This window comes from Vombatus ursinus, unplaced genomic scaffold (genome assembly GCF_900497805.2).
Source record: "Vombatus ursinus unplaced genomic scaffold, bare-nosed wombat genome assembly UNPS02014158.1, whole genome shotgun sequence".
Classification (NCBI taxonomy): Eukaryota; Metazoa; Chordata; class Mammalia; order Diprotodontia; family Vombatidae; genus Vombatus; species Vombatus ursinus.
In genome coordinates, this window is record NW_020953936.1 from 8,091,047 (window position 1) to 8,115,105 (window position 24,059).

The 24,059-nt window shown below is 36.7% G+C and overlaps 1 protein-coding gene across 3 annotated transcripts in view; it reads left to right on the plus strand.

Annotated features, from left to right (window-relative positions):
* The window catches only part of FOCAD (focadhesin), a 351,817-nt gene that overhangs the window by 219,723 nt on the left and 108,035 nt on the right, over positions 1 to 24,059 (plus strand). For all 3 annotated transcript variants that reach the window (XM_027859022.1, XM_027859023.1, XM_027859024.1), the window contains exon 19: positions 7,719 to 7,854. In XM_027859022.1, the coding sequence (XP_027714823.1) occupies positions 7,719 to 7,854 (136 nt within the window). The remainder of the gene's footprint in view (positions 1 to 7,718; positions 7,855 to 24,059) is intronic.

Consider the following 24,059-nt stretch of genomic DNA (forward strand, 5'->3'; position numbering starts at 1 on the left):
AGCAGATGCAAAGTGGAGTGAAAGATGAAAATAAATATTAATTTTTTTACTTAATCTGTGAAAAAGTGAATACAGTACATAACTTAGCAGCATACTGTAATGCAAAGAACACCGAATTTAGATTCTGAGGTTCAAATTAGGGTTCAAATCCTACCTCTTTCATTCTCCTGCAGTATGCTCTGCAGCAGCACACCCTGGACATCTATGACCTCTAAATAATATCACATGAATCCCTGTAATGACCGTGCAGATCCAGTGCCAGTCCTCCTCTGGGGGACTGACCCTATCATCTTTGGAACTTCCACCTTGTGGCCCATGCTGTTTCATTTCATAAGTTAACTGAGGTAAAAAATTACTATGTCTAGCCAGCCCCAGCTATATTTCACATTCCACTCTGGCCACCTTCTTGTCCTCCACCATCCCCATCACAGTGGTACTCACCCTTGCCCTCCACCCCTCTTTCCACCTCTTCCTTTTTGTAAGCCATTGGTATTCCACTGGTCTCAGGGCTACTGGAAAAGGTGTGTTGATCAGTTCCCCACTGACTCAAACACTATACCCAAGACTTCCCAGACTAAAACACTCTCCTTGGTTACCTGTGTGTTGTCTCCTTCTATATTAATATAAACTCCTTGAGGAGCTTATTTTCCTTTCCATCTGTATCTTCTGAGTTTATCACAGTGGTCCGCACATAGTAAATATTTAACAGATGCTTTTCTCATTCATTCATTCATCATTCATCCCTGTATGACTTGGGGCAAATCACATAACCTCTTTGATCTTCAGTTTTCTCATTTGTTAGAAAAAAAAAAGGAGGGGAGGATTTGGATTAGATGACCTCTGTCATCCCTTTGAATTAGTATAAATCATAAATTTATGAATCTGTGGTCTTTTGAACTTAACAGGTAATACATAGGAAATTTCTTAAAAGTAGATTATCCAGAGACTATTGCTATGCATCTGAATTCCTGTTCCTGTTATTCAATTCTTGCCTTTGTTACGGACTAGCTGTGTGTCCTGACCTCGGTTAACTCTTCCTGTAAAAAGATAGGTTTAGACTAGATCAGAAGTTCTTAACGGGGGGAGTTAGTCTGTCAATTTAAAAAAAATTTGTATAACTATGCTTCAATATAATTGGTTTCCTTTGTAACATTGTGTGTTTTATTTTATGCATTTGAAGACATAACTTGGAAAAATGATCCATAGCTGTCATTTGTGACAGAGAGGTAGGTCTATAACACAAAAAAGGTTGAGACCCCCTAGACTAGGTGATCTCTATAGTATCTTAAGTTCTACACATGCATGCGTGCATATGTTTGGAATGAAGGTTTGAGGGCAACAAAATGTGTCAGAAATGGATTAGACACCACCTTGATGAGTCATAGAGAATTATGGATAGGAAATGAGCCATAAGAAAAATTTTACTGAGTTGACTTTCCACTCATACTCATGCATGGCTTTCTTGTGCCATCAGATGTTACTTTTCATTATCACGGAGTTTAATTTATTCAGTTCTGTTCAGTGTTTGTTGATTTGAATTGATACATACAGGGTACATGTAATTTCACACTGAAGCGGTTCAAGAGCAGGGTACTCAAGGAGTTTTATATACTCTGCCTATGTGTTCAGGAAATTCTGCTCATTAGCTCCTCAAGCTTGAACATGGCTGAACTACACTTCTCAGAGAACAAACTTTTCTGTACATTAGTATACCTTTAAATAACAGAATTCCCACAAGGCTTAATCTACCAACAGTGAACTCCACAGATGCCAGCCACGAAGTAACAAAAACCAACCTTTTACAAGAAGAGTAAACTGAGGCCCAGAGAATTCACTTAGCCAAGGTCACATAGCTAGTAACAGTTTTTATTTTTGTTTCCAGAATTGCATCGGCAGAAGCTGCCTTCTGGTGGCCCCTGAGATAAATATACAATGGAGGACCTTGCCAAAGTTTTCTTTTCCTCTTGAGGGCAATTGGCATATTCCCCAAAGCCTGAGATTACTTGCGTATCTGTCTCTTGCGAAAGTACTTCCACCTCCTCTCCTTCTCACCTTCTGAAATAGAACCAAAATATATGTGTTGAATGATCTCCCTCTAACTGTTAGGCAGAAGTCTATGGGACAATGACTTCACTAACATACACTTGCTCCCTTTAGCTACCTGAAGTAGCTTTAATGTGTGTAGACCTATATTAAAACATATTAACGAAACTCTGGTGTGTTTGTACTCTCAATAGAACTCATCTGTCTACTAACCCGTTTTTGCAGAGCAGAGATCAAGAAAAGAGGAGTAGCTGGTATGGAAGGAAGAAGGGGGAGGAGGGTGGAGTAAGAGCAGTACTTCAAAGATGAGGAAGCAGAGATTAAAATAGTGCCAGTGATAAAGGCCTAAGTGGAGAACAGAAATGGAATAAAGACGCTACTTTCAGATGCTCAGGAATTTAAAAACCACATTTGTTGTGTTATCTTTTTTTAATCTATGATGGATTATCAGAGAGTTGAGTGCAGAGGTTTCATATTGGCTCATAGACATAGCAAATAGAAAATTGATAGTCATTTTAAATTTCCAGATTGAATCCTGGCACGAGCATTCGAGAACTTCTTAGGTTACGCATTGATTCTAATGTTGGGAGATGAACACAAGTAATTCCCTTTTGGTTCACGTTTTATCTTTATTCTTTGTTGTCATTCTCAATCGGTTGTAGCACCAATAGGACTAAAGGATTGGTTTCCTGGTAGAAGTATTAGCGAAGGATAAACATTTAAATGATACATGAGCTTTTCCCTCTGATTGGGGTCTTTCAATTAGACTCCTTTCATTGTAGGATCTTAAGACGCATTATTTTGCACGAATTTCATACGTCAGATCTGGAAATGAGTGTTATTTTAAAGAATCTGTCTTTGTGTCCAAGTTGTTGCAAATACGGAGTCTCCATTTGGTTTTAATTTGAGTGAATACCATTGCTTTTATTAAAAATTCTTTTATTTTCTTTCTGAATATCAAAGACATATAGATAACTTAGAATTCTCTATAGGTAATACTGGCATTTATGTATTGGTGAATACATTGGCATAGAGTTCATAAATAGAAACATGGAAAATAATTTTATGTCTTAGAAGCTTTAGTTGCACCTTTTTCCCAACAAGGCTTCAAGTGTTTAAGTTGAAGTCAAGTTTTAATTCATGTATAACTATATTTTCCATCTATGTTTCTGCTTTAATTTTTACAAAAAAGCCTAGCAGCACATTAATTGTTCAGTTTTTTTTTAGATGTATATATCATCTCCTTTCTATGTATTTCGGTAGCTAATGGAATATAATTGCTTTAATTTTGCACCTATTATGGGCATCCTCCCATATAAATTTTCCTCCTCCTTATGGTCAGATTCATTTTGTTTGTCCAAAGTACAGTACAAACATTTTATAGAGCACTCCAAGGGAGAAGAACAAGCATATGATGAGCACAGGGCAACTGGAAGGAGAAAAGATATACTATTTTCAAGGGTAGAAGTGAAGGTAATTCAAACCCACAGCCCCCCATGAATGAGCTAGGGCTACCAAATAATCACATGGGAAGGAGTTAAACGCTTTACCTTTGGATAATAGAAATGAACAAAGAAATGCCATCATTATAAATAGGTATAATGTGTCTTCTCAGAAGTTCTACTTCGATATCGCCTCTTGTTATGGATATAGTTTGAATTCTCTACAACTATATCTATGGGAAAGGAAGAGAATATGCATTTACGTAACACCTACTATATGCCAGGCATTGTGCCAAGGACTTCACAAATGTTATCTCATTTGATCCTAACAACAACCTTTGGGAGATAAATGCTGTTGTTATCCCTATTTTATAGTTGAGGAAACTGAGGCAAATAGAGGTTAAATGACTTGCCCAGCGTCACACAGCTAGGAAGTGTCTGAGGCAGAATTTGAATTCAGGTCTTCTTGACTCCAAGCCCAGTGTTTTATCCACTGCATCCCTGGCAGCTTCCAGTGGAGCACTAGATGAGTAGTTTTCCCAGACTTGTATAGTTGTAGTCTGAGCTCCAGTCTAGCTATGTTTGGAGAGCCTTGTTCACAGGAAATAGGTCATCACATGATAAATATTTTTGGGTGCAGCTCATAAAGATCATGTTCAAAGGTCTTACTGGAGTTATAACTTTTATTTGTAGAAGATGTTCTCTACCAGTACTTAATTATTCTTCATAATATCCATGATTTCACCAGTGTTGATATTCCTGCTACCAATACATTTGTACCCATTTGACAGCTCATCAGTTACTGTAACTAGAAATGTTCATAACTGGTTGTCAGCCTTCTAGTGATGGCTGTCTCTAAACTTAGCTAATCTAGTCTTTGAATGAGTGACTTAGTTCCTCTGGCAGTGAAGTAAGAGATAGAACTTGGGACCTGGAGTCAGGAATTCCTGACTTCAGATCTTACCTTAGTCACTAGCTGTGTGACCCTGGGCAAGTCACTTAACCTTTATTTACCTCAATTTCTTCATCTCTAAAATGGGGATAATAATAGCGTCTAACTTTCTGGGGGTTGTTGGGAGGATCAAATGAGATAATACTGGTCAAATGCTTTGTGAACCTTGAGGAGCTATATAAATGATAGCGATTATTATTGCTGTTATTATTCATTAAGTCCATACTCAAAGCTTTGCTGCTGATAATAGGCACTGGCCAGATCCTGTCCTTTACTGGCATAGCCTTTGAGAATGTAGGGTCACATTCAAACCCAGATCATTTGCTCATGAAGGACCTAAATGAGATTCATGTGAAATGCCTTGAAAATGTTTTCTTCTAAAAAAAAAATGCACCATCTGTATGAAACATGCAGATTCATAATTATTCAATATAGCAACATTGACATGAAAATAGAAGTAAGTTGTGTATGCATAAATCAGTGAAAATATGAACTTGAGCAAATTTTGAGTTTATTATTGTTGTTGTTCATTCATTTCAACTCTTTGTGACCCCATTTGGGGTTTTGTTTTCTTGGCAAAGATACTGACGTGATTTGCCATTTACTTCTCCAGCTCATTTTACAGATGAGGAAACTGAGGCAAGCAGAGTTAAGGGACTTGCCCAGGGCTATCACACAGCTAGAAAGTGTCTGAGGCCAGATTTGAACTCAAGAAGATGAATCTTCCTGACTCCAGGCCCAGTGCTCTGTGCACTATGACGCCCCCTAGCTGGATTAGAGAATAACAAACGGGCACTGAGAGATCCTTCTCTAGTCTTTCTATCAATAGACTCATAGTGACTCTGGGAAAGGTTTGATGGCAGGTCCTAGTTACCACCCAGGGACAGTGTTAAGCAGGAGGCTGGATGAAGGAGAAGAATGTGTGTACATCTTGTTGGGCAGTATTTATTTTTATAAATTCTAGATCAAAACCATTTGGACATTTGGCATGGCTCATGCCAGAGTTTGAGGCAGTTTGAATCTCTTTGCGCTATAGGGCTTATGCAACTTTTGGGCACATGAGTGGTTAGCATGTAAATGCGGGGTGTCCCAGAACCCTCCTGAGTTAGAGCACTGGAGCCTAAGTCAAGAAGGTGACCTATCTTCAGATGGTGCCTCAGATATTAGCTGTGTGACCCTGGGCAAGTCACCAGACTTCTCGGCCTTGGTTAACGTCACGTGTAAAATGAGGGATCTGAACTCCACCTGGGAAGTTCTTCCGGTTCTGAAGCGTCATCCTAATATGAGAACAACAGCTAGCCTTTCTATAATGCTTGAAAGGTTGTAAGACACTTTTAATCTTCATTTTTATTCTATCTCATTTGATTCCCCTAAGTAACCTCTGGTACTGTTATCATCCCTGTTTTACAGATACAGAAATTAGGTCTGAGAATGGTTCAGTGACTTGCCCCTCCTGTCTGAGGCAGGATTTGAAAGAAGGTCTTTCTGATTCCAAGTCCAGTACTCCTTGCGCTGTACCAATGGTGGCAAAACAAAACAAAAACAGATCCTGGCAGTGTATTGATTTGGAAAACCACAAATTAATGTTATGTCTGTTGGATTGTGTTTTTATTTACTTTGTTAAAAACTTCCAAATTACATTTTAATCTGGTTTGGTACTGGTCCTCCTCAGAACTAGGCCTCGAGGTTGACAACCCTGTAATCTGGCACCTAGTTGTTTCCTCTATCATGAAAGCTGTGGAACTGGTTCTTGGTCCTGAGAACTTCCCAATCGCTGGAGTGTGGCTTTTCAGGATCACTATGAGGAAGATTCCCCCTGGCTTCTCAGGCTTACTAAGCCTTGAAATCTGGTGTAGGCTCCATGTGTGGGCTGCAGCAGCACTTGGAGATCTGGCTTATGAAAGCCATGTGTTGCCTCAGGAATCTGGGGATCACTGGTGCACAGTGAAATGGACAAATATTAGAATAACCTTTTAGAGCGGCATCAGAGCTTGCCTCTTTGGTTGTGGCTGGCTCTTCTGTGTTAGAATTTGGTCTTTGGTTTTGAGTGGAACTAAATCTTGTCTAGGAAAGTGCTGGTATATTTGTGCTTCTTTAAACCAAATAAAGCAAACACTGGTTCTGGTTGAATGGCTTCTTTAGAATGGGAGCTTATTATACTTAAGAGAAGCATTTCCCCTCTATTTTCCCGCTGACAAGAATCCTGACTCAGAGCAGTTCCAAAACAGAACAATGCTTTAGGGACCCATGAAGAAGTCAGTCTGCAGGAATTGTTAATTATTTCTAAAAATAACATGAGGAGACAGACTCATTTTAATGGCTGGGCTCTAGCACTTTATGGTTATGGTCACCACTTTTGTATGTTTTGATTTCCTTCGCTAATGTTTAATTGGCTCCATGTGGGCATTAGATTGGTTAGTCATTGAGAGTATTAAAAAAATGTAATTAATTGTTTAACAATTGTACCTTGTGGAAGCCGCCATAGAATTCATCCTTTAAAAAAAAATAGATAGAACCCAATGTAACTGATCCAAAATAATCACAAATTCATGCAGATGAGCTTTTATGAGGTAGAGCCATACAATTAAGGACCTTCTTATGCCTATTCACTGGAGCTACAAAATACTGAGCTCAGCAAAAATGAAGTGAAGCATTTCAGTCTCTCCCCATTCTTTGCTTCCTTTTACACTGAGTCGTCTGAAATGGTGGCATAAAGGAAAATGCTAGAAACCTGCAAGTTAAAATAAAGTGTCTGAATAAAGCAAATTTCTAGTTACAAGTCAGAAAACCACTCACTAAATTGAATGTTCTGGTGTTTGCATTTGTTAACTTTTTGATTTGAACATGAATACTATGTAATATTTTCTTTTACTATTATTGTAGCATTTTCTTGCATAATCACTATTCGTTCTGTGTCTAAGAAGACAACTTGTAATCTATTTTGGTTGAATAGGTTGATTGATTTAGTCAAATAATTGATCAGCTCAGGCAAGACAATTAATCTGATTTCCCTTCCTTCCCTTTGAAATCTCTGGTTTCTTTGTGTGTTTTTATTTTTGTTTTTATTTTTATTTTTTGGTCAGGTACCAAAAAATAAATAAGCAAACCTATTTATAAAGTCTTAAATTTTCTGTCTGTTTCTCTCTCTGTTTGTCTCTTTCTGTTTCTGTTTCTATTTGCCTTTGTCCCACACCCATGCACACACTCACACATGCATGTGATAAGATAGGCCTATGTTTGTATTCATCCTCTTTGTAATGGTGATGCCTTTATTATTCTAGGTAAGGCCAGAAATTGATCCCCCTGAAGAGCTGGATGGAAATGAAGAAGAAGAAGAAGAGAAGGAGGTAGACCTTTCTGTCCCTGGTTCTTCTTATATCAAACTACTTCCACTCACTACTCCTTCAGTCTTTCCAGGTGATTTCCTTTTTTCAGAAAAGATACACTTTATTAGCCTGTGATTTTGAATGGTATACTTCTACATGCATATACATTATATACCAGAGAGTTTCTAGTCAAAAAATTAAATTCAGTTCAATGTAAAAAGCAGTTTAAGATGCTTACTATGTGCCAAGGCATTTAATAAATACCTACTGTATGCTAAGTATTGTGTTAGGTACCAAGAAAAGAAAAATGAAACAGTTCTTGCCCTCAAGGAGATTATATTCTTTTCAATAGGATAAGGCAGGTGAAATTGAAACTTAAAAAATACATTTGTACTTGTGCATTGTAAAAAATGCTTTGGTTACTATTTCTTAGTCTAAATGTAGTGACCAACAATACTCAAATAAATAATTTATTATTGTTACTATTTTTACACCATTGCCATTCTTTATGTATTGTATTTTTTATTTCTGCAATGTGCATCACTTATCAGTCAGTCAGACACTTATTAAGCACCTATTACATGAAAAGCATAGTAAAGTTATCCCTTCTGCATCACAACTTTCCTTATTCTGCAACCACTACATGGTTTGATATATCATGGGTTGGCATAAGAAATTGCGTGGAAATTTTTTGGGAGTTTTGTGGCAGCTGTAGATGACATGCAAAGGTCAGCAGACAACACTGAAAAATACTTAATACAAATTTTACAGTAAGGTACTATAAACTCCTCATTAAAGAAAAAGAAAAAAGATAAGATTTCTTTGGTATAAAGGGAGGGCCAAAAAATTTATGCGGATTTTCCGGATTACAGGGACTCGCCCACCCTCTTATACAGTGTGGAAGGGATAACTGTACTAGGAACTGAGGGTACATACGAACGAAAAAACAGTCTGTACTGTTAAGGAATTCGTATTTTAATTGGGGGAATTGGGGTTACATAAACGATGGATACAGAGTAGATGGAAAGTAAAAGGTATCAATAGGTCAGGGGACAGGGAACAGCTTCTTGAAGATGGTAGAATTTGAACTGAGGATGGAGTGACTCCAAGGAAGATGGAGAGCTGGAGGTGAGGAGGAGGACAGCATTTCAGGAATGGGGGGCAGCAATCATAGATGCTGGGATGGAGCCAGGAGAAGAGAGTGTTGGCTGAGGAGCAGGAAGAAGGCCAGCATCGCTCACTCATGGCTTGTGCAGAGGGGAAGCGAGAGTAAAAAGATTGGAAAGGTAGGAAGGAGTGAAGTTAGAAAGAGTTTTAAATTCCAAACAAAGGACTTTATATGTGATCCCAGAGATAGTAAGGGAATGACAATGTCAGAATTACGCTTTACGAAAATCACTTTGGCAGCTGAGTGGAGATTATATGGAACTGGAGACAGTCTTGATGTTGGGAGACTAGTTTAGAAGGCTATTGCTCCAGTCATTGGAAACATTTTTTAAAAAAATCTATTTATAAATAAAACTTCTGTGAAAATTTTTCCGCAAATGTATCTTTCTTCCCTTTCTGTAACAGCTTTAGGATATAAAGAGGTTATTGAGCCAAAGGATATGAACAGTTTTTTTTTAAGCTCTTATTTTTCCTATTTTTTTTCCAGAAAAGTTGACAATTCACAATTTTACCCACAGTTTAATAATATTTCTGTGTCTCCAGATTCTGGCAAACATTGAGTTTTATGTGCATAAGATTGAATTTCAGAATTTCTTTGCATTTCTCTTATCATTAGAGAGTTTGGACAGTTTTTCCAAGATAGAGAAGAATTTGTATTTTTTGGAGCAAGAACTGCGTATTCATATACTTATCCACTAGGGTATAAATCTTGATGCTTATAAATTTCTGTCGATTCTTAACAGCTTTTGGTGTGAGAAATATTTTTGATAAGTTTTTCCTCCTATTATTTGTTTTGCAGAAATTTTTACTATTATATGATCACATAAATCTGCTCATTTAATTTGTTATATAATTAAGAATATTCTTCCTTATAACAATTGTAAGAGATAAAACATTCCATTTCCTTTTATTTCCTAATGGTCTTTTATATATTTAAGTCATTGGTCAACTTGGAGTTTATAATAACGTATGGTATAAGGAGGGTGTGTATGTATGTGTGTTGTGTTTTTTTCACTAAGCTATTGATAACACACGATACATTTTGCATTCTAAATAGTATTACTCTATTAGTTAACTGTAAACAGAAACATAGATTTTCTTCCATTATTATATCCTACTGTCTTGCTAAAGCCATTAATTATGATGATTCATTTATATAATGTTTTAAAAGAGTACAAATATTATTTTCCTCCTACGTTATTTTGAACAGTGTTTTTCTTGAGTCTCCTAGAGTTTCTTGATAGGTCATCCCACCACCTGGTTTAATTTGTTTTATGTATTTGCTTACTGTCTTAATATTTTTTTTCTTGCCTTTGTGGTATATGTGTAATCTTAAAACTTATATCAAATAGTGATGGTGAGAGTAGACATCCTTGCCATCTGCTTATTCTGATTAGGATTCTCTGTTACCTGTAATGTTAGCTCTTGATTAATTTTATTTTTGTGTTGAAGAAAAATTTTTCTATGTCTTCATATTTTTATGTATCTTCTGAGATCATCTAGTCCAAGTCTGATTTTTGGAAGTGAAGAATCCAGGCCCAAAGAGGCTAAAGAGATCTTCCAGGTTTCAGAGGTAATGAATAGGTGGCAAAGTGAGGATTGAAAGGAACCCAGTCCTCTGACTTCAAATCCAGCATTCATTCCACTGGATATTTCATTGGGAACCCTTTTTGGGGGTGTTGGGGCTTATGTACAGGATTTTTCATCTTTATAGTTTATTGTACTGTTTTCCTTATATTGAGCCAACCTTGTATCTCTAGTATAAATCTTGCTGCATCATAATGAAATTTTGTATATACTTCTGTATTATTTGCTAAAGTTTTGTTTAATAGTTTACATTAAGATTAGATAATATCAGCCTATAGCTCTTTTTTTTTTCCTGCCATACAGTTGCTAGGCTTGGAGATTAAAAACCATATTTCTCTCATAGAATGAATTAGATAGAATACGATCTATTTCTGATTTTGGAAGGAGTTTATATAATACAGGTTCCTGGAGTTTTTGAAAGCATTTACTCATATTTCAACTTATAATTGAAATTTTTTCTCCTCTAATTGGTTTATGTAGGTTTTCTATTTTCTGTTGAGTCTCCTTGGGCATTTTGCATTTTAAAAAATACCTTTTTCTTTTGTAGTCTTAGATTTTGTTTTGTTTTGGCTTTTTTTGCATATAGCATATATTTTGCATTTTTTTGCATATATACAATATTTTCTATGGTTTTGTTATTTTTTTCTATCTTTGTGATTTGTTGTTTCTTTTTTTCTGATTCTGATCATATGATTTTTTCTTTTTGATTAAATTTGGGAATTGATTATCAGTTCACCTGCATTTTAAAAAAATTATCAAACCTATTTTCAAAAATTTTTCAATTAATTGATTTCTTCCTTCAAATTTTTTTTTCTTTTTGTGCTTCCTTTTTTATTTGTTATTTCTGTAACTGCAGCCTCAACTCATTAAATTTATGTCCTTATGTTTACTTTATTCATTATTTTCATAACACAAAACCCCAATGAAAGGTAATCTGATTTAAACTGTATGGGAAAGTTAGCTTACCAGTCATTTTGTCTCATCACAGCATTTGCATCATAATAGAATTTTAGCTTACATAGACTTTCAGCAGAACTGGTAGGCAAGGGAAGGATGATATTGTTTGAAATAATGGGTGGGGTTTATACATTTAAAACTGTATGGGGACAACATCTTTCACTAAAGGCCTCCTCTGATGCCTCATCATGGTATGAAATTTTTTCCTTCAGTTCTGGAAGGTTATGGAGAATAGTGAGGAAGAAGCGTTGTAAAATCCTGCTGAACTGTTATCTAATGATAAACCAAGCTAAGATCCCAGAGGACCAATGCTAGAAGCTTGATCACCAGGTGATAGAACTGAACTGGTTAGAGCTGAAGTAGCTCTAGAAAATTATCTCCTTAGCTCTAGAGGGAATATAATCTGCATCACTGGAAGGAGTATATCTAGCAATTAGAACTAAGAGGTTTTGAAGTATGGAAAAAGAGACCAAAAAAAAAAATACTAGCAACCTGTTTTCTTGATGAAATTATCAAGTAGGTTACCATCACTATGATATGTAGTCTATAGACTGGCTCTCATACATAGAGTTGATTGTTAAAACAACTATGAACTCGATGCTTTTGTAAGAAGATTAAATTCAAATACCCTTCAGTTTCATTGACATCATCTCCTGAAAAAATATTAATGAATGAGTCTGAAGAGGGAAAGGTTTTTGCAGGTTCGGTGATAACACTTAGGATCCTCACTCACGTAAGCTTTCATTGATAGTTCGAGCAAAGGCATGATTCATTATTTGAGGCAAACCTTGAGTGCAAATTCAATTTTTTTTTAATCTTATATTTCCCTGTGTCAGTGGAGTATGATAGCAAATACAGGCTCTGTTCACCATGCCTTTGAACCTTATGTGAGGATATACTATATATTAATACATGCCATTCTAGAGTATGTATGGATGAACCTATTTGGTGGGGGGGGTTGTGATTTTGTCATATGTAATGATTTACTCTATAGTCAGGCAACAAGCATTTATTAAGGACTTAATATTTGCCAGGCTCTGTGCTAAGCACTGGGAATACAGATACAAAGAGAAAGACAGACAGACGATCTTTTCTCAAGGAGGGGGATGACAGTGCATAAAATAGAGATAGAAAGACAGAATAGGATAGGTTGGTGGTCATAGAGAATATTCTGAGAGTTAGGAGTGCATCGTGGAATGGAATGAAAATATGGTTGGTCTGGGTGTTTTTCAACTGGAAATTCATGGAGGAACCAGAAAATTAGGAGAGGCCACAGAGGCAGATACTTCAGTGGTGGAGTGAGTCCAGGGTGGGGTGTGCTTTCAAGGTTAAGAGGTTTCTATAGAATGATAAAGGCTGCCTGGAGATTCAGAAGTGTAAATTTGAAAGGAATGGGACCCTGTAATCTAGAATTATAGTATCATAGATTTAGAACTGGATGAGATATCCAGTCTACCCCTGTACCCCATTAAAAAAAATAAAAACAAAAAACATATTTATTAAGGATTGCCAGACATTGTGCTTGGCACTGAGGATGCAAGTACAAAGAATAACACAAACCTGCGAACTTCTTAAAGCTCTAACCTCTAAAAAAAGACAATGAAATGAACACAACCCATCAGACAACTTAAATACTGATACAAACAAACTGGATTTGAGTTAACATAATTAAATCCAGTCCCTGGCAAAATAAACATAGCAATATTCAGTCTACAAGCATTTATTAAGTACTTACTGTGTGCCAGACGCTGTGGTAAATGCTGGAAATAGTATACCAGCAAAGTAAGAATTGAACTTCTTTTTCTTTATACTTCACATTCCTATAATATGCTGAAGATTTATTTTCATATTCAAACTTGGACATAAGATATGAGGACATGCTGCAAAAAAAGTTGTAGGAATTTTGTTAACTGAAAGATGGTAAAGGATAAGTTCACCAGCTTAATGATGGTAAAGTTTAGGTTAATTAAGTCAACTCCATCCATTGCGTAGCGTAATTGATCTGTTGAGTTACTAATGGGGTAGAAGGTGGCTAAAAGTTTTATTTACACAAGAACTTGACAGATTGAGTATATTCCTATACCTGGATTAAATCTTTCCTTCCTCCTTGGCCTGTGTGTCCATAGATAAGTGTATTTAGCTTTTGCTCATATCTATCTAGATAGGAGTTAGAGTTGAAAGGCGTCTTGGAGATCATATGGTCTAACCTTATTTTATAGATGAAGGAACCAAGGCCCCAAAGGATTAAATGTCATATCCAAAGTTAGACAAGTAGTAAGTGTTGAAGCCAGGATTTGGACACAGGTCTTCTTAACCCAAAATCTAGTCTTCTTTATTCTGTGTTGTATAGGAACAGGGCCATTTTTGAAAAAAGCGTAAAAGCAAAATTCCCCACAATCAGTGGGTACATCCAAAAAAGGAGTTAAGTATATGCTAGCCAGACTTGAAATACTTTGCTAATGTGAATATATATCATATGAATAGAATTCACACATTCAGTGGAGGATGTGTAAACTGATGTTGGCTGCAGGTCACCTTTTTTTTTTTTTTTTAGCTAATCCATGGGCAATGAGCTGGTAACCTTTTTTTTTTTTTTTAAATCTAGTGGGAGTATGTGGTGGACAGAACTAGGCATATAGAAAGTACTCAGTGATACTCATTGAGTCGAATCGTTCCCATTCTAAATGAACTCCTAGACCTGGGGGTCCTTGAGAATTAGACTTCAACACAGTTAAGAACATCCCTGCTTTATTGTGCCTGCGAAGGTTGCAATAGTGCTTCGCTATTTTAAGTGGTCTGCTCTGCATTTTCTCCTTTGGCCTGTTAGTTTCTCTTTCTGTGTCTAGTACCCTCTAGTGGTGCTGAAGGAAGTGGCAGTTCTACTCCATCTGTTATCTTAGGTGATTGCCATCTTAAGAGTCATAGATTTAGAACTTGGAGGAACCCTGGAAATTTTGTATTTGAACCCCCTCATTTTACAGATGAAGCAACTGAGTACTGGAAGGATCAAGCAGCTTCACTCAAGTCATACAGGTATTAAGTGGCAGAGGTGGAAGTCTAAGCTACTTCCTTTGACCCTAAATCCATTTCTTTCCACTCTACAATATCCCTTCCTTCCTCCATCCCCATCTTTCATAGTACTAAAATACTAAATAACGAAGGGTGCAAGGCTTAATGAGAAGCACCACCGCAAACAAGGGAAACAATATTCTCTTTCTTATTGCCCCTCCCTGAAGTGTATTAGAGATCATAAAATAATCAGAACAGTGAATTATTTGTCATCCCATAGGGATTCTAGTTCCTCAGCAAAGCAAATCATTTATGTCTACATTCCCTTTATGCATACACTTTTTGTCCTAATATAAAACACTTGAGTTATAAATTCTTTTAAATCACTACTTAATAGATGTGCTAACAGACTCTCTCCCTGTCGCAGTCCTGTAGGTGTTGCTCTCATATGGGCCGCATGTTGGACTGCAGAAATATGAAGCCTCCTACCTTCTCTTCCAACTACCACCCACATCTACTGGCCATAAAGATTCCTTCACTCTGATTTCACAGCCAAGTACAATAACATGACATTAATTCTTTACAATCCAAACACAGCACGAACTTGAAAACCCAGGGCCCCTCAGAGCACCCACAGCCTTATAAATAATACATAGCTCCGTGATTCCTAAAATTGGGGAGTAGGCATTGGGTTTAATGACTACCAATATTAAAGACACTTTAAAAAAAATTCTTTATTGACAAAACTAAATTATGTTTCTCTTCAGAGCAGTCTTATTATTATAGATCCATATTTGTTACATAATAGTAATACAAAAGGAATATTGATGAACAACTTAGGTGGTTGAGGGTAGTTTTTTTTTTTTAAACTGAGCTAAAACATCTGACATCACTTATTCAAAGCTTTCTGAGCCAGCCTTTGAGTGTGAATGAACTTGGTATTGAAAATGAGTGCTATGCCCACAAAATCTATCTGGTGGCCAACTTCAAGAGTTTGCCCTACAATTGACCCCAGATTCTACTGTGAAACCATTGACCCTTCCTTATAAGTCACTTCTGAACCCAGCCCACAGGTGAATTTGGGTCCTGACCCACAGCTGACCCCAATTTTCTTCCCTACAACTGATATTTTGCCTCTCTTCATAGCTTAGCTCTGATCCCAGCCTACAACGGACTACAATCCAAGATTGATTTTTGATATTTCTCTATAGCCAACCTCTAAACCTTCCCTAAAGCTAACTTCTGAGCCTATCCCAGATCACCTCCAACCTTACCCTATACCTGATGTGTTACCCTTTCCCCACAACTTAGATCTGACTCAGTCCAAAAATGACCTCAGATTCTACGTCATTGATATCCTTTGACACCTTCACAACACCAGAGCTGACCTATGACTATCCCCAAAACCCACATCTAAAAACCTACAGTTGACTCTTCATGTTGATTCACAACTGCTATTTAAATCAGCTTCTCTGGGCCTCAGTTTCCTTAGCTGTAAAAAAAAAAAAAAATAATACTTTGAACAGAGTTGTTAGCAAGTTGTAAGTCTTAAAGCAGTATATAAATGTGGGTTTTATTGTTCAATTCAATGAATTTTTTTGAGTTGAAAGTGACTTTGAAATAGAATGTATTTATTCTGCAAGCACTTATTAAGTACATATTATATTCACTTTAAAAAATACATACATCAAATGTAACATGCTGGCACTGCTTTCCTTGTCCTTGCCTTTTCTAATCTTTTTATCTTTTTTGTGTATTTTTATATGATTCATTGATAATTTTTTTGAGATGTTATCTCTATGGTTTCACTCCCCCAGTAATAGTCCCTCCACTCAACTTAAAGCCCTCTCTTGTAACAAATAAGTATGTATAATCAAGAAAATTTCTTTTTTATTGGTTGTATCTGAGAATGTATGTCTACCTAATAATCCATCTATGAAAAGGTAAGAAGCATCCTTTATCTTTAGTATTCTGGAGCTGTGATTAGTTATTGTATTGATGAGAGTTCCTAAATCTTTCCAAGTTGTTATCCTTTATAATATTGTAGTCAGTATATGCGTCATTCTCTTTCTGCTTACTTCACTATCTCATTTTATACATGTTTTCCCATTTTCTCTGAATTCCTCCTTTTTATTATTTCTTGTGGCATAATAATTGGTGTGAGGTGGAACCACAGAGTTGTTTCAGTTTTTCTCATATAATTAGTGATTTGGAGCATTTTTCACATGTTGATAATAGCTTTTATCTCTTCTTTTGAGAATTGCTTGCTCATATCCTTTGATCATTTATCTGTTGGGGAATGGCTTTTGTTCATGTATGAACTAGTTCCTTGTAAGTCTTGGATTTTAGACCTTTATCATAGAAATCTGTTGCAAAGTTTCCTCCCTTCCCCATCCCTCAGTTAACTATTTCCCTTCTAATTCTGACTTCATTGATTTAATTTGTGCAAAAGCATTTCAATTTTATGTAATCTAAATTTGATTACTATGACTATCTGTATTCTTATATTAAGACCTCTTCCCAAATCACATATGATTTCCATGTAATTGTGAAAGATATTTCTTTCTCAGTCCTTCTAATTTTAATTTAGTGGAGGGGATAGGGAATAGACCTCCGATCTCACTGATATAGGGAATCTTCTGATGAAGAAAATATCCCTACTGGTGCTGATAGGCTTTTGCTTTTTCTTTTTATTTTTATTTTTTAAAATTTAATTTATTTATTTTTAGTTTTCAACATTCATTTCCACAAGATTTTGAGTTCCAGATTTTCTCCCCATCTTGCCCCTCCCTCCACCCCAAGATAGTGTGCGTTCTGAATACCCCTTCCCCTCATCTGCCCTCCCTTCTATCACCTCTCCCCCTTCTCTTATCCCTTTCTCTTTATATTTTCCTGTAGGGCAGGGTAGATTTCTGTACCCAGTTGCATGTGAAAACAATTTTTAACATTTGTTTTTTAAAGTTTTGGGTTCCAAATTCTCCCCCTTCCTCCCTCCCCACCCACCCTCATTGAGATGGCAAGCAACTCGATACAGGTTATACATGTGTAGTCATGCAAAACACTTCCATAGTAGTCATGTTGTGAAAAACTAACTATTTTTCCTTCATCCTATCCTGCCCCCCCCCCCCCCATTCTGTTCTGTCTTTTGACCCTGTCCCTCCTCGGAAGTGTTTGCTTCTGATAACAACCCCCCTCCCCCAGCAGATTGGCTTTTTCTCTGCAATTTATTGCCTTATAGAGTTTAGTAGGGTATGGGAGGGTAAGTGACTTGCTTAGGACCACACAGCTTGTATGTTTCAGAAGCAGAAATTGATCCCATGTCTTCCTGACTCTGGGCCAGCTTTCCATTCACTCTGCCACATTCCTGCTTTACATGACCTTTTGTATGTAGGTCATGTATTCATCTGGATCCTGTTGTTGTTTATGAGGAAGTGTTGGTCTTAGTATAATTTCTCCCAGGCTGCTTTTTATTTTTCCTGGCCTTTTTTTGTAGAGTAATGTGTCCCTCTCCATGAACTGGAGACCTTGCTACAGCAGCCCAGAACACCCTGTTCCTAGGTGGTTCACTTGCTTGTGTGATCTTGTGTTCATGATCTGCTCCACTGATCAACTCTTCAATTTTTTAGCCAGGACTGAATAGTATTGATGATTATTGCTTTGTAGTATACTTTGAGATCTGGCACTTCTTACTTTTTTCCCATTTTTTCCAGATGATTTTCATCACTGATTTTTTCCAACTTTATAAAGTAATCCTTTGGTTTGGCACAGAATCGATACATTAATTTAGGTAGTGTTGTCATTTGTGTTATGTTAGCATAGTCTAACCATGAGTAATTAATTCCTCTCCAGTTATTTATGTCTTCCTTTATTCCTGTAAAGAAATTTTGTAGTTATATTCATAGGTTCCTGTATGAATCTTGGCAGGTGGACTCTAAGATATTTTTATACATTCTAGAATGTGTTACTTTTAATGAAATTTCATTTTCTCTCTCTGTTGGATTTTATTGGTATGCAGAAAGGCTGGTACTTTTGTGGATGTATTTATAGCTTGCTACTTTACTGAAGTTATTTGTTTCTTTTAATTTTTTAATTGAAACTCTAGAGTTCTCTAAGTAAACCATATTACCTGCAAAAAGTGACAATTTTGTTCCTTCCTTGCTTGTGCACTGGTTTTTTTTCTTGCCTATTGCTATAGCTATGTCAAATAGTAGAGGTAACGGTAGTTGTTCTGACTTTATTCTTGATCTTATTGGAAAAGCCTCTAGTATTTCTCAATTACAAATAATGCTCACTCTTGGTTTTTTATAGAGACTGTTGACTTAATATAGTTATTAAGGGAAGGTCCTTTTATTGCTATACTTTCTAGTGTTCATGGAAAAGGTTATTTTATTTTGTTAAAAAATTATTGTTTCTATTGATGTGAATCATACTGGTTTTGTTTTAAATAGGTTTATACTGCTTATAATTTTCTTTTTTGAACTCATTGAACCTACACTTCTGATATAAATCCACTTTGATAATGCTCTCTAATGTTTTTCCTGTGTTGCTGTACATTCATTGCTAATGTATTCAGCATTTTTGAATAGATGCTCATTTAAAATAATTATTTGTGATTTTTTTTCTGCTTTATTTCTCTTAAATTTGGGTATCAGGTCCGTTAGTCATAAATAAGGAGTTTTATAGAATGCCATATTTCCCTGCTTTTACAAACAAATTAAGACAAATTGGAATTAGTTGTTTGTTAAATATTTGATAGAATTTACTTTTAAATCCATCAGGTTCTGTAGCTTTTTACTTTACAAGTTCATTTATGGCTAATTCAGTTTCTCTTTCTGAGCTTGGCTTATTTTAGTTTTTTATTTCTTGTTCAATTACTGTGGGTTGTTTGCATTTTTGCAAATATTCATCTGTCCATTTAGGATAGCAATTTTGGGGCATGTAATTGAATAAAAAAGTTTCTATATAGTGGCTTTTATTTTCTCTTCATTTATTTTTTCTTATTTTTGATTTTGATAATTTGCCTTCCCTCTCTTTTAAAAAAAAATTGAAATCAGCTAGCAGTCTATTTTATTATTTTTCCAAATATAATTTATTTCTGTATACCAATGCGTATTTTATTTTGTCAAAGTCATCTTTGGTTTACAAACTTTCTATTTTAGATGGATTTTTAAAACTATGTTGCTTTTTTCTTTTAAGTTCTAATTCTTTTTTCAAAGGCCCTTCATTGATTATAATTTTTATTGCACTGAGTATAATGAAGAATGTGTTTAGTATTTCTGCTTTTTCAACATTTTTTATGAGGTTTTAATACCCTAGTACAGAAGTGGGGAACCTGTGGCCTCGAGGCCACACTTGAAGACCCAGAGGGCCACATGTGGACTCGAGGCTGGAGGTGCCCCATCCCTGCCCTACTACGTGGTCAATTTTTTGTGAAGGTGCTGTGTACAGCTTAGCAATAAGTATATTTCTTTTTATTCTCATTCAGTAATTGTCAGAGATCTAATATATGTAACGTTTCTAAAATTGTCTTCAGATTCTTAACCTCTGTCTTTTTAAGAATTTCATTAACTTTTGTAGTTCTGAATGAGCACATTAGCATCTCCACCTATTATAATTTTTCAGTCAGTTTTTCACTGTAATTAGATTAGTTTTTTAAGCAGTTAGTCGCTATGCTATTTGATACATATACATACATATGTATATATTGATATTCATTATCTATGATTTCTTTAAGCAGAATATAGTTTTCCTACTTATCTTTTCAACCCTGTGTGTTTTTACTTTTGTCTTTTCTCATACTCGGAGAGTTATTCCTGCTTTTTAAAATTCTCACTTTAGGTATAGGTTCTGTTTCAAGCCTTCATCTTAATTCTATGTGAATCTTTGTTTCAAGGGCATTTCTTGCAAATAACATTTTTTAAAAATTCTGTTTTCTAATCCTTTCTGCAACATTTTATGAGTGTCTTCATCCCATTTCCATTTATAGTTACGATTATTAATTATATTTTCCCTTCTATCATATCCTTTTTTCTCTCTTTGTTAACTGTCCTGTTCCTCTCTTCTCCCATCCTCTTTTGCAAAGAATAAGGTCAGGAAGAAAAGTAATAATAACTAGCACTTCTATAGTGCTTTAAGGTTTTCAGAGGGCATTATGTATATATTATCTCATTTGGGCCTCACAACAATCCTGTGAGTTCAGTGCTATTATTGTAAAAAGAATGTGATCAGCATTAGTAATCTGTAATTGAAGTGGTCCTACTGCTCTGCTCTTTCTCTCTTCAACCAAATCAAACCTCAATCACTGGAGCTTCCTTTTTTTTCCCCCTCTCCTTTTAATTCTCTTTTATGATTTACCTTCCAAAGTTAAAGTTTACTTTCAATTCTCATTTCATTTTTTCTTTCTTGCTTCATTTCTTCCAGCGATTTCCATAGTTCTTTTCACCAATGCCATTATTTGCTCTGATTCTCTACTTTATCTTATTGTGGAGTTACTGTCTTCTTCTGGGTTTACTTCTTGGGTTTCTTTCAACCCTCAGTATTCTCCTGGTATTTCTTTATCATGTTTTCATTTTTTTTTCTACTTACCTGCCTATATCTCCAGGCTCAGTTTCTTCATCGAAACTTTGTTCTCCCGTCGGCTTTTCCCTTTCCTCCTGCACCCTTGGGTGGAGGTGGTCCATCTTTGCTTGTTTTTATCCTCCCCTTAGTATGCATATTGATATCTCTGCTCTTCTGGATGAAAGGTCCCATCCTCAGCAGTAATCCCTAACCTTTGGCTTAGTCTTCTGGCTACACTGATATTTTTGCCTCTATGGCTTCTCATTGTCTCTTTCTCTTTACATAGTTTCCAACTGGGCTCTCTCCCTTGCTGTGATTCTTGCTATGGACTTTACCTGGATGGACTTGATTGATTTGGAAGCAAGCCTCCTGCAAGACCCTGCTATTTTGCTGCTGTGTTTTTAGCAGTGGCTGTCAGGGTGCTGTGGTTTCTACCCATGTTATTCCCCTCCTCCCTCCCCCTGGCTTTTCCCTGAGTATTTGCAAGCTTCTGACAGTTGTCTTTCACAGTCATGGGTTGAGGGAGGAGCTTATAGCCTCTTTTCTTTAGTTTTATCATTCTAACTTTTGCCACATTTTAAGAACTTTACGGGAAGTTATTGTGGGAAAGCTGGGCTTCTCTAGGACCTTTTCCATCTCCATCTTAAGCTGAAGTCCCTTGAGCTGAGCTTTCAAGGAAACTAGTGAGTCTATGATAGTGGAGTTGAGGGATTCATTCTAGGCATGGAGACAGGAAATGAATCATTTTGTCCAGAGAATAGGAAGCAATATAGTTTGACTAGAATCTAGAGTGCATAAAGAATAGTAAGGCACACCAAGTCTGGAAATATAAACTGGAGCCAGATTATTGAGGACTTTAAAAGTTAAATAGAAGAGACTTATCTAGGGATAAGTAGAAACTGCTGGAACTTCTTTTTTTTTAATTAATTTATTTTGATTTATCAACAATCACTTCCATTTCACTGAATGACCATTTTTTCCCCTGCAGGATTATACTCAGTTTTGCTGGGTAGGTGATTCTTGGATGTAATCCTATCTCCTCTGCTCTCCAGAATATTATATTCCATGCCCTGCAGTCCCTTAATGTAGAAGCAGCTAAATCTTGTGTTATCCTGATTGTGTTTCCACAATACTTGAATTGTTTCTTCCTGGCTGCTTGTAATATTTTCTCCTTGACCTGGGAACTCTGGAATTTGGCTACAGTATTCCTAGGAGTTTTCTTTTGGGCATCTCTTTCAGGAGGAGATTGGTGGATTCTTTCCATTTCTATTTTGCCCTCTGGTTCTAAAATATCAGGACAGTTTTCCTTGATCATTTCTTGAAAGATGATTGATGTCTAGGCTCTTTTTTTGATCATGGTTTTCAGATAGTCCAATAATTTTAAAATTCTCTCTCCTGGATCTGTTTTCCAGGTCAGTTGTTTTTCCAATGAGATAGTTCACATTGTTTTCTAATTTTTCATTCTTTTGCATTTGTTTTACAGTGTCTTGATTTCTCATAAAATCACTAGCTTCCAATTGCTCTATTCTAATTTTTAAGGAAATATTTTCTTCAGTAATCTTTTGGACTTCCTTTTCCATTTGGCCAATTTTGCTTTTGAGGGCATTCTTCTCCTCATTGGCTTTTTGGACCTCTTTTGCCATTTGGGTTAGGCTATTTTTTAAAGTGTTATTTTCTTCAGTATTTTTTTGGGTCTCCTTTAGCAAGCTGTTGACTTGTTTTTCATGATTTTCTTGCAAAACTGTTTTTCCTCTACTTCTCTTACTTGCTTCTCAAAATCCCTTTTGAGCTCTTCCAAGGTCTGGGACTGATTCATATTTTTCTTGGAGGCTTTGGATGTAGGAGCTTTGGCTTCATTGTCTTCTTTCGGTTGTATGTTTTGATCTTCTTTGTCACCAAAGTAAGATAATATAGTCTGACTCTTTTTGCGCTGCTTACTCATGATCCCGGCTGATTACTTGAGTTTTAAACTCTTTGTTAAGGTAAAAGTCTGCTTCCAATGTGAAGAGTGTACTGTCCCAAGCTTCAGGGGTTTGTACAGCTGTTTTCAGAGGTACTTCTAGGGACCTGTAAATTTCAGTTCTTCCAAGGTGGTATGATAAGGGGTGAGGTATTTCCTCTCCACAGCCACAACAAGCTCTACCACACCAGTGTTCCTCCTCACCCCAGGACCTCCCCTCAGAACTGTGACCCAGATCCAAGCACCAGTAAAGCAAGAGATTCCTGCCTCAGCAGTGGCAAAGAGATCCCTGCAATCCCCCTCTGATCAGCCACTCAATTTCCCCCTCGGTCTGTGGACCGGAAGCTCAGGAAAAAGCTGTGGCCCCAGGCCGCGTTCGAGACTGCAGTCACAGACTTTTCCCACTGACCTTCTAGGTTGTCTTTGGCGTTCATGGGTTGAGAAGTCTGGAAACCACCACAGCAGCCCGCTATTCAGTCCTCTGAGGCCTGCTCCAGGGTCGCTGCAGCCTGCGTGCCCACACCGCGCGCTCCTCTCCCCACCCGGCACGAGATACCTTTCCCATCAACCATCCAGGCTGTCTTGGGCTGGAAATTTGTTTCACTCTGTCTTTTTGTGGGTTCTGCTGCTTTAGAATTTGTTTAGAGCCATTTTTTTAGGTATTTGGAGGGCTTTGGGAAAGAACCCAAGACAGTCACTGCTTTCCCTCCGCCATCTTGGCTTGGCCTCCAGCAATCACTTCCATAAACTTTTGAGTTTAAAATTTTTCTCCACATCCCTCCCTAGGATGGCGTGCAATCTGATATAGGTTATACATATACATTCCTATTAAACATATTTTCACATTAGTGATGTTAATAAGGAAGAATTAGAACCAATAGGAGGAACCACAAGAAAGAGAGAACAAAACTAAACGGAAGAAAAAATATAGCAGATAGTATGCTTCGATCTGCATTTAATACCCATAGTTCTTTCTTTGGATGTGGATAGCATTTTCCATCATGAGACCTTTGGAGACGTCTTAGATCCTTGCACTACTGGGAAGGGCTAAGTCTATC